This window comes from Populus euphratica, unplaced genomic scaffold (assembly GCF_000495115.2).
Source record: "Populus euphratica unplaced genomic scaffold, PopEup_1.0 scaffold547.1, whole genome shotgun sequence".
Taxonomy (NCBI): domain Eukaryota; kingdom Viridiplantae; phylum Streptophyta; class Magnoliopsida; order Malpighiales; family Salicaceae; genus Populus; species Populus euphratica.
Window position 1 is genome coordinate 21,493 of NW_011500429.1, and position 11,434 is coordinate 32,926.

The 11,434-nt window shown below is 37.1% G+C and overlaps 1 protein-coding gene and 1 long non-coding RNA gene across 2 annotated transcripts; one reads left to right on the top strand and one right to left on the bottom strand.

The window, feature by feature from the left end:
• Window positions 1–961: 961 nt before the first annotated feature.
• Window positions 962–4,423, top strand: LOC105114631 (uncharacterized). The gene is made up of 3 exons (XM_011011228.1): window positions 962–1,319; window positions 2,987–3,206; window positions 3,639–4,423. The coding sequence occupies exons 1-3, from the start codon at window positions 1,107–1,109 to the stop codon at window positions 4,040–4,042; spliced, it is 837 nt and encodes a 278-aa protein (XP_011009530.1). The 5' UTR covers window positions 962–1,106; the 3' UTR covers window positions 4,043–4,423.
• On the bottom strand, window positions 2,348–8,677 carry LOC105114630 (uncharacterized). The gene is made up of 3 exons (XR_840174.1): window positions 8,665–8,677; window positions 6,643–6,645; window positions 2,348–2,735 (listed from the first exon to the last, which is right to left on the bottom strand). It is a non-coding gene; the product is annotated as an uncharacterized LOC105114630 (long non-coding RNA).
• Between the last annotated feature and the right edge of the window lie 2,757 nt (window positions 8,678–11,434).

The following is an 11,434-nucleotide window of genomic DNA, read 5'->3' on the forward strand; positions in this document are numbered from 1 at the left end:
GCAACTTAAATCAAGAATTTAACAATAATGGCTATTAAAATAAATTATTAACAATGTACAATCAAATTAATAGAAACGGAGAAATTATTATTCACCATACCTATTATATTGTGAATTGCAATAACAATTTATAATATATTGTTTCTTTTAGTTTTTAAAAACTATTATTCATCCACACTCATTACATTGTGAATTACAATAATAATTCACAATATGTTGCTTTTTTAAAAAAAATCTTTGTTATCATTTCTTTGAAAATTGTTTTTGTTTATTTCATCTTTTTAATATTAAGATTATTGATAATTGAGTTTTGTTATTTATTTAATTTTTTTATAGGAAATATTCAAGTGGTTTACGAGTTTATTAGAGTAATTTAAATTGTCTCAATTTATAGGTTTGGTAGAGTTTTTTTTTTTATTAAACTTGCCTTTGTTATTATTATTTTTTTATATAGTTTTTTTAAAAATAATTTTTGAAAAGAGCCTTGTATATTTATAAAATCTGTTACAACCAGAAATTAATTAATTTATTCTACCTAAAAAGTTGAGAAATAGTTGAGTTCATTTAGCAACCTAATTAATGTATATGAATAAATATCTCCATCTAATACACAAAATGCTTTTTTATATATCATCTAAGCCAACCAAACAAGTTGGCATCACCAGAGATTCTTGAATTATTAAACAAGTAATTCAAAAACAAATAGTAGGGTGATCAAGAAAATAGTTTTTTTTTTACTTTAAATATTTAAATTGGTATTCAAAATAATTTATAAAATTTATTGGAATGCATTAAGCTCATTCACGAGATGGGATTTAATCTATACCATTTAGGATCCACAAAAAAGAAAGATTCTAAAAATTATATACTTGAAACAAAAATGGCAAATTTATGTTGACCATGTTTTCTTTCTAATAATATCAAAAATAAACTTTTATCCTTGAGAATCCTTCAAAATTAAATTACAGAATGCAAGATAATGCTAGCTGACGTGGGAACCCCCTATAAATACTCTTCTCGTCAAGGGCATTATTCTTGCAAGAGCTCAATCTTCTCACCCTTGTCTTCTTCTCTCTCCTTTAATAATTCTCTGACATAGCCAGGAGATGGGTAATAAACACACGGAGGAGATTGGTCTTGGCTATGGTCATAAACGCCTGGACAGCCTTGAAGAGAATGTTTCTGTGTTCTTTCCTGAAGATTTTGCTGATGAGTCTGGTCGCTCTTTCGAGGACGAAGATGACTACGAGTCTGATCACGGCTTCCATGACCCCATGGAAAGGGCTATATTTTGGGAATCCCAAGAGGCCTTGCTTCAGGTATTTAATTTTAATTACAATAATTTACCAAAAAAAAAACAGAGATTATAATAATTATAACTAAAGGGTTGGAATTGCTTCCTTTTGTTCTTCTGTATTTGGCTTCTTTAGAAATGATATATCATGCACGATGCTATTCAAGTTCAGAAGTTTACTATGGCCAGCTACCTGATCAGGAAATTAATATTATTAGTATGTTTGCAACTAGATAAAAAAAAGGAAATGAATATTAATAAAAATTTTACAATTAATCTCTTTATAATAGGATAGTTAGTACTCCAAAATCTCTCATCCTAGCCTTTAACCAATAATTAAGTGTTAAGTTTTTTTCATTTTGTGTTATCTTTAGACTATGGATTTGAGACAAAATTGAAATTATGCAATAACTACTTGGATTGCAATACGAATTTATAAATGTTTGTCTGTGTATAACATAGGATATCAATTGGTATAGTGATGCAACAACATACAGGGACCGACCTCCATTATGTTTTGGGGAGCTTGGCACCCTCAAAGTTTTATAATATCTTAATTTTAGTATTTTTTTTATATTTTTCATAATACTTATACATACAGCCCATTTTAAAATAAAATATTTACTCTCCAACCTTATAATTTTTACATGAAGGCACCCTCAGAAAAAAAAAAAAAACTTATAGTTCCGCCCCTGTCAACATAGGATGGGAGCTTGTTTTGAGATTTTTTTTCCTTTAATATTGGTACTATTTATTTTTGCAGTGGAGCAATGCTTTTAAAATAATAGATTTTTTAAAATTAATTTTCAATGTTTTTGAATCATTTTAATATATTTATAAAAAATATATTATTTTAATATACCTCTAACTAAAATAAACTTTAAAAAATAACTATTATTATAATATTAAATACTGCAATAATTCTTGATACAGAGCATTTGAAGAATGTACTTGTTTTTCTAAGATGCTCTCTGAATTGGAGTACTCTTCAACGCCAAAAAGATTTGTGAATTAAAGTGACCAATCATTAGTTATTTTTTTCTATTTCTGTAGAGATATGATTTTGAGATTTTTCAGCACTGAATCCACTCATTGAATGGACAAGCAACACCAGGGGACTTCCTGGAAACCACTACCACCATATTGATTTAGATTTTTAGACGAATCAGGTCCTTTTGTCCAGAGAATATAAGATGTTTTGGGGGCGGAAAGTATAAACATCAAAATAAATGTGTTAAATATTGTATGGTTGTCACTGATTTGGAAATTTGCTCAATTTTGGCATCATTTTCGTTACAGACAACCTTAATTGTAACTGGTAATAATGGTGCCACATGTACCGTCGCCATCCTCCAGTTGTTAACAATGAATCGTGTGCAAATTGGGTAGGAATGAAAGCGATGTCCACCCATAAAATCTTGGAGAAAGAAGACAAATTTAGCTTCGATTGGGCTATATTGTACTTCGTTGAAATTTCAATCGTCATTTCGATAGTGGGTAAGAAGGGCGATAAAAAAAAGAAAAAAAAAACTTATTACTATGACGTACTGAATCGAGCACTTCTATAAAAATAAATAAATAAAAATATAGGGAGTAATTTTAGCCAACTCACGAGCTCATTACCTCGTGAAAGCTCTTAATAATGTAACAGGTAATTGTGAGATTTAGCGATGCCGATAATTTTTTTTGCAGGAAGTCTTGAACCGCTGTAGCAAAACAGGTTCAAAGTTAAGGCAGGAGGTCTACAGAATCACAGGGGTAGCGAAGGAGGCTGATTTTTGCAGCTGCCTGAAGCCCAGTAAAGGGTGCACTAGCTGTTTAAGGCAGAGGGTTGTCAATTTGCTCACCCAAAAGGGATTTGTTGCAGCTCTTTGCACGTCAAAGTGGAAAAACACCAAAAAGCATCCAGGAGGTGATCTAATTCTATACTTGTATGCTTAATTAAATGGATTTATTAAATTTAAAATTAACTTTTTTTAGGAGGTACAACAAGGTTTATACTAGACAACTAAGAACAATTTTTTTAACAAAAGATTATTACATAAAACATGGTTACTGTAGAGCAAGAGAATTCATATTTCAGGGAATATAAAATTTTATGCTGAAATTGAGATCCACTGCACCAGTCAAGAAATTATTACATTATCCTTATCCTTTTTAAAATTTGAAGGTGAAACCTTGAAATAGAAGATTAGGCAAATTCTACAAGGCCTTTAAATAGAAAATATAGTCATGAAAAGATCTATTCTTTCCTTCTTGTATAAAAGAGTTATGCTGTTTCTTAAGATACCCCTTCTCTCTCTCTGTGTTTAATATGACTTTTATCCATGCCCTTAATTTCCAGGGAAGCATGAGTACGTAGAAATGATTGCAAGCACAATCGGAAGCAAGAAGAAAATTCCATATCTGATTGAGTTGGAATTCCGAGACCAGTTTGAGATGGCTAAAGCATGTGATGAGTACCGCAATCTTGTGGCCCAGTTGCCAGAATACTACATAGGAAAAGCTGAATACCTCAACGCCATTGTGGGCATTCTATGTGATGCAGCCAAGAGATCAATGAAAGAGAAGAAAATCCACATGGGTCCATGGAGAAAGAGAAGCTTCATGCAAATGAAATGGTCTAATACTTCTGGAAGAAGGTCTGTTGATGATTCTTCAAGCAAGATATCTTCTCTGCCCTCATCAAGACAAGCACATGAATCTTGCTTTCACTTCTCTGCTGCTCCAGCATTGACTGTGACTTAGAAGGTCATACGATGTCAACCAATTTTGTTCTTGTGATAGGGAAGTTTTGACCGTCTTGAGCAGTGCCACCTGTATAAGTAATCCATATGGATGGAGGCAATGAATAGGATTATTGTATACCGAGTGCTTGTAGTTGTACTTGCGGCTATATATGGTTGAAGGCAGACCCCGATGCTGAGCTTTCTAAATGGGGAGCTAGTTTGGCATCTTTGTGGGTCATTTAAGTAGTATTGTAAGTCATGTTAGAGGGGCTTGAAGTGTTCCAGTACGATGCTAGAATACTGCATTGTTCAGGATAAAAAACATTGAGTGTAATATCATTGATGTATTGTGTTCAAGTTTTATGCAACTATATATCCATCATCGCGTGCATTTTGTGCAGTGTGTTTCCATTAGAAAATTAACTTTGTAGTTTAAAACAAGGTGTGTAGAAACATAAATTTTCTACCAATCAAATTTCATCAAGTTTTATTTTATTCTTTAAAAGAAAGAATAAAATAAAATTGAAATAAATGACATGGAAAATAAATGAGCCTTTATATATTTCTTGACCAATGAAAAGTTGACACGTGGGATGAGATATTCAAGATATCTTATCATAAATTCAATATCCCATCATATATCTTTTCATAAATATATCATATCAATAAATATCAACCAATAAAATTATGCCATGTGGCATTGGAAAATGACCTGAGAGCCCCTACATATCTCTATAAATAGAGGGCCTCAACCTAAAGGAAAAGGATTCCGGGAGAGACAAATTTTCTTCAAGTCAAACTCTTCAAGCAAGGAAGCCCTCTCTCTCAAAGAGTTCTCAAGCCTCCTTCATCTACGCTTGAAGCCTACAAAGAACGAAGCTCTGTTGGATCAAGCCAAAACACCCCATAAGAGTTCTTCAACAACACTTTGAAGACGAATCAAAGGTAATCTTCAAAGCATCAAATCATCAAATCTTGCTTCGCAATACACGCCCAAATTCACGTTCTTGCAAAGCACGAATCTTGGCTTGATTACTCAAATAAATCAAGTCACCATACATCAAATCCAAGGGAAGAATCAGAGGATTGTCATATTCTTTTGAAAGAATATATTACATAGAGATTGTACCCATTCATATATTAATAAAATCATATATTTGTACACGTGTGCTTGTTTAATTTCAGGTGCTCAAAATTGTGTCTATAAATTTCTGGCGACTCCACTGGGGAAATCTCTACCTCTCATCTCTTCCCTTCAAGAAAGAATTTTCAACAAACTCTTAATGGCAACTAGGAGGAACATTATCACCATTGTTGCTTCGAAAAGCAACAAGGCCACTGATTCAAGTCACCAATATACTATTGAAGATTCTTCAACACTGCCATTGAAAACAAAATCCATCGTCGAGTTGTATGAACAAACTAAGCCGACTCTCAAGTTGACATCAACTTCGAATGCAAGAGGGGCACCAGATCTCGCCTCGAAAATAAAGCCACAAGCAACTCCACTACAAGAGTCTAGTGGGGCGTGCGAAATTCTCTTCAGCATTCAAGGTGACTTCGACAATTCACCTATGGAAACTTCTCCGTGTCAATCACCAAGTAAGGCTCTGAGTTTTGGCACCATGTCAGTGATGATGACCAAGACAACATCTTTAGAGGATCTAGTGGCTAACTTGACAAAACTTGTCGCAGGGTTTTCGACTTCACTTAAGGCAAAAGACCGCGAGATAGCAAAATTGATGAACAAACTTGAGAGCTTGAACGAAGGAGGCCAAACCTCGACTACCAAGGCTTTTCAAGCAGATCAACTAGATGTCATTGAGGAGTCTACAACCGGAGCTGCGAAGAATGTACGCAGTATTACTGATGGCATCTTCACCACAAATCAACTGAAAGAACTCATCAAGGAAGCCATCACAGACCAAGTGGAAAGCTCAATTCAACCCTCGTATTCGTATGCGAAGCCGTACACCCAAAGAATCGACATGTTAAAGATGCCTCTAAGTTACCAACCACCAAAGTTTCAACAATTCGATGGTAAGGGAAATCCTCGGCAACACGTAGCTCACTTTGTGGAGACCTGCAACAATGCCGGAACTAATGGTGATCTCATGGTAAAACAATTTGTTCGTTCCTTAAAAGGTAATGCCTTCGACTAGTACACTGACTTGGAGTCTGGCTTGATTGATACTTGGGAGCAGTTAGAGCGCGAGTTTCTTAACCGCTTTTACAGCACTCGTCGCGTGGTTAGCATGATTGAACTCACTAATGCACGTCAATGGAAGGAAGAGCCTGTCATCGACTACATTCATCGGTGGAGAAACCTTAGCCTCAACTGTAGAGATCGGCTCACCGAAACTTCTGCACTAGACATATGTATTCAAGGGATGCATTGGGGACTACGCTATATTCTACAAGGCATCAAACCAAAGTCTTTTGAAGAATTGGCTACTCGTGCACACGATATGGAACTTAGCATTGCGGAGGCTGAAAGTTCATTATTACCCATGCAAGAGCCTAAAAGAAATAAACCTGAAGGTCGTAGATTCGGAAAGAGCACTCTAAAAGTCGAGGGAAAGCAATCTTTAGTAGTTAACTCAGCTACTGTAAGGGTACCAACTGGAGTTAAGAGGAATGATCATGCAACGCCCACTACTTTTCAAAAGGGTGAAAGAAAGAAACCATCCTTGAAAGAGCGACAAGAAAAAGTGTATCCATTCCCCGACTCAAACATATCTAGGATGTTGGATGATCTGCTTGAGGCAAATATCATTGAGTTTCCAGAAGTGAAACGCCTTGAAGAAGTAAACCAAGTAGATAATCTGAATTATTGCAAATATCATCGCTTAATCAGTCATCCTGTAGAGAAGTGTTTTGTGTTGAAAGACAAGATCATGAGGCTACACGAGAATGGAGATATTGTCTTTGATGATGAAATAACAGCCTCTAATATCATAACCACGGTCAATTTAGGACCATGTCAATCACTCCCTACAATAAGTTTCGGCTCCTTTGAACCTATAAGACTTGATGCCATTTTCCCGATGAGCTTCGCTGCATCCTCAAGTCTAACTCCATGCATAACCCTCATACCTCAAGTTGACAACTTGAAGCCTAATTCATTTGAAAATTATGATGATGAAGGATGGACTTTAGTCACGCGTAAAAGAGGAAGAAAGAAGCACATGTAGATGACAAAGCCAACTAGAATAAGAATGTCAATGGTGAGGAAGCTAATTGATGAGCCGATAAGTCGAAAGACTGAACGAAAGTCCATGCCAGCTAGAAAGGAGAGTTTTTCAATGCAAAGTCTAAGAAAGCCCGTTATACTGAATGAGTACATGCCAATAGAGATAAGAAGAGTTGAAAATGTACTTGTTACTTGCTATCAGGTTGATAAAGAGAAAACTCTTATTGAACCTATCATGAAGGAAGGTTATGATGACTCTTCAAATTTATGTCACGGTGTATGCACAATAGAGATATCCTTCAGCGATGAAGACTTGTTGCTTGGATCAAAACTCCATAACCGACCTCTTTTCATTAAAGGATATGTTGATGAAAAGATGGTGAATCGTATCTTGGTGGATGATGGCTCAGCGGTCAATATACTACCTCTTAAGACTATGAAAGAGCTAGGGATTCCTATGGATGAACTTTTCCCAAGTCATTTAATGATTCAAGGTTTTAATCAAGGTGGGCAAAACGCCATCGGAAAGATAAGACTCGCAATGCACATGGAAGATATGGAATCCAATGCACTTTTCCATGTCATAGATGCCAAAACTACTTACAATATGTTGCTTGGGCGACCATGGATGCATGAAAATGGTATCATCTCCTCAACACTCCACCAATGTTTTAAGTATTGTCGAGATGGACAAATAAGGAAGATAGTGGCGGACACCGACCCCTTCACCATAGCTGAAGCTCACTTTGCAGACACAAAATTCTATTTCAAGTCAAATGTGATTGAAGAGCTACGATCCCCACCTGACCATCTAGGAGAGGGAAGAATTGACTCCAAAAGCTGAAAAGGGCATAAGTCATCTGCAAATGAAAGGGTGTCTCAGCCGATGAGGAATCAAGGAAAAGAAAAGGTGGTAGAAAACTTTGTTAACAATAAACTACCACTTAAAGCCACAGTACTCCGATATATCCCAGTATCAGCAAGAAAAGAAGGTCAATCTTCTTTTGCCAAGGATGAAGAGAAGATCAATAAGGGGCTTGAAAACTTGACCTTGCCAGCTACTAATCTCGCCTTGAACAAGGTCTCAAAACCTTTATTAAAAGGGTTCGTTCATCAAACTGAGTTGGTGGTGATAAATCCTAGAGGACTCCCTGATAAACGGGCGAATGGCTTTGATCCCAATGCTTATAAGCTTTTAGCTAAGGCTGGTTATAGTCGTGAGGACATCAATAAGTTAGTGAAGGATGGTGATACTACTCAACTTGAAGGTAAACACGTTTCTACAAAGACTAGAAAGGCATGGAGAGAGAAGGAAACTTACGGCAAAACTTTAAGGGCTGGTCTTGGATACGAGTCTTCTACACCGCTACATTTTCAGATTAATAAAGAAGCCTCACAATACATAAGTGCGGAAGAAGTGAAGGACAAACAACAAAATCAGTTGGCACCTCTTAGAGCTTCAGTCTGGGATCGTCTTGGTGGAACTACAAGTCGTGCTCCTGTTTTTGCCAGGATTGGAACCCAAAATAATGGAAAGGCGCTAAAACGCACATCAGTCTTTGCAAGACTTGGACAATCCATGTCAAAAGATAACAAGCATACACTCGATCATCAATCAAGTTCGATGAGTGATTTAAAGGTTCTTCGTAGCAAAATACCTTCACGCATGAAGAGACAATGTGAATGGATGGTGAGTGCTGAGGAGACATTGAAAGGAAAAACACACACAATAGTGATGACAAACCCCTATAATGAAGAAAAGGAAGATGAAATAATGTGTCTCACTTCAAATCACATCACTATTGAAGAAGATGATAATGATAAGTTTGTCGTTGAAGAAGATGTTGAGGAAGCTCTGCCTTCCCTTGAATCAGAAAATAAGCCTACAATGGATGAACTTAAAGAGGTTAACTTGGGAACTGTTGAAAACCCACGACCAACCTTTATCAATGCAAATTTATCACTTGAAGAGGAAGCAAATTACATGGAACTTTTGATGGAGTATCAAGATGTCTTTGCTTGGTCCTATGATGAAATGCCAGGTTTAGACCCAAGGGTTGTTGTCCACCAACTAGTAGTAAAACATGGGGCTAGACCTGTAAAACAAACTCAGCGTCGCTTCCGTCCTGAACTCATATCACAGATTGAGGTTGAAGTCAATAAACTTATCCAAGCAGGTTTCATTCGTGAGGTCAAGTATCCTACATGGATTTCAAATATTGTGCCAGTAAAAAAGAAGAATGGCCAAATGCGTGTTTGCGTGGATTTTCGAGACCTTAACAATGCTTGTCCCAAAGATGACTTTCCACTTCCAATTATCGAGATCATGGTCGACGCTACCACAGGTCATGGGAGATTAACCTTCATGGACGGTTCATCTGGCTATAATCAAATTCGAATGGCACCCGCAGATGAGGAGAAGACGGCCTTCCGAACTCCGAAAGGGATATATTGCTATAAAGTTATGCCTTTTGGCTTAAAGAATGCAGGTGCCACTTATCAAAGGGCGATGCAGAAGATTTTTGATGATATGCTTCACCAACATGTTGAATGCTATGTTGACGACCTCGTGGTGAAATCAAAAGAAAAAGAAAATCATTTGCAAGATCTTCGTTTGGTATTTGAACGATTACGTCGATTCCAGCTAAAAATGAACCCACTAAAATGCGCATTTGGTGTGTCATTAGGCAAATTCCTAGGGTTTATAGTTCGACATCGAGGGATTGAGATTGACCAGTCTAAGATTGAAGCCATTCTAAAAATGTCAGAGCCAAGAAACATCCATGAGTTGAAGAGTCTCCAAGGAAAGTTGGCCTATATACGGAGATTTATTTCTAACTTAGCGGGTCGATGTCAACCATTCACCCACTTAATGAAGAAGGATACGTCATTCTATTGGGATGAAGCTTGTACTAATGCCTTCAATAAGATAAAAAAATACTTGTTGAATCCGCCTGTCCTTCAAGCACCGGTACCGAGACGCCCACTTATCCTCTAAATTGCAGCTCAAATACGTTCCTTGGGGGTGTTGTTGGCATAACAAAATGATGAAGGCAAGGAAAGTGCTCTCTACTACCTTAGTAGGACATTAAATGGGGCTGAACTGAATTATTCTCCAATAGAGAAGACATGTCTAGCATTAATGTTTGCAATAAAGAAGCTAAGGCATTACCTCCAAGCGCATTCAGTAAGACTAATCTCCCGAGCTGACCCTCTCAAGTACATCATCTCAAGACTAGTACTATCAGGAAGATTGGCAAAATGGGCTTTATTGCTTCAAGAATTTGAAATTGTCTACGTCTCATAAAAGGCTATCAAAGGGCAAGCACTAGCTGATTTTCTCGCTGATCATCCTATTCCCGATGAATGGAAGTTCTCTGAAGACCTGCCTGATGAGGACGTTTTGTTTATTGAAATGTCAGAACCATGGAAAATGTTCTTTGATGGCGTAGCACGACAAGATGGAGCCGGGGCTAGGGTTATATTCATCACACCGGAAGGAGAGGTCTTGCCTTTCTCCTTTTCACTTACCGAATGTTGTTCTAATAACATGGCCGAATATCAAGCCTTGATTCTTGGGTTGGAAATGGCGGTGAATATAAAGATGTCTCGCCTTAAAGTTTATGGGGATTCTCAATTAGTCATCAGACAACTCCTCTCACTATATGAAGTCAAGAAGCCAGAGTTCATCCCATATCACAAGTATGCACTTAAACTGATAACATCACTTGATTGTGTCACTTTAGAACATGTGCCACGAAAAGAGAATAAGCAAGCCGATGCCTTAGCAAATCTTGCGTCAACATTAGCATCATATAGTGAGGAGATAAAAGTCCCTGTATGTCAAAGATGGGTCGTTCCACCGCTAAATCATGACATAGAAGAGAAAGAACAAGTGGGTATAGTTTCTATCTACGAGATTGAAAGAGAAGACTGGCGTCAGCCACTTATCGATTATTTGAGACATGGAAAGCTACCTAAAGACCTACGTCACAAGACAGAGGTGAGGCGAAGAGCTTCTCGCTTCATATACTTTCAAGGCACTCTTTACCGACGCTCTTTTGATGGAGTGTTTTTGCGTTGTCTCGGAGAAGAAGAAGCAACAAAAGCACTAGAGGAAACTCACTCAGGGATCTGTGGAGCACACCAATCAGGCCCTAAACTTCACTTCTGGATCAAAAGAATGGGATATTACTGGCCGACAATGGTGAAGGATTG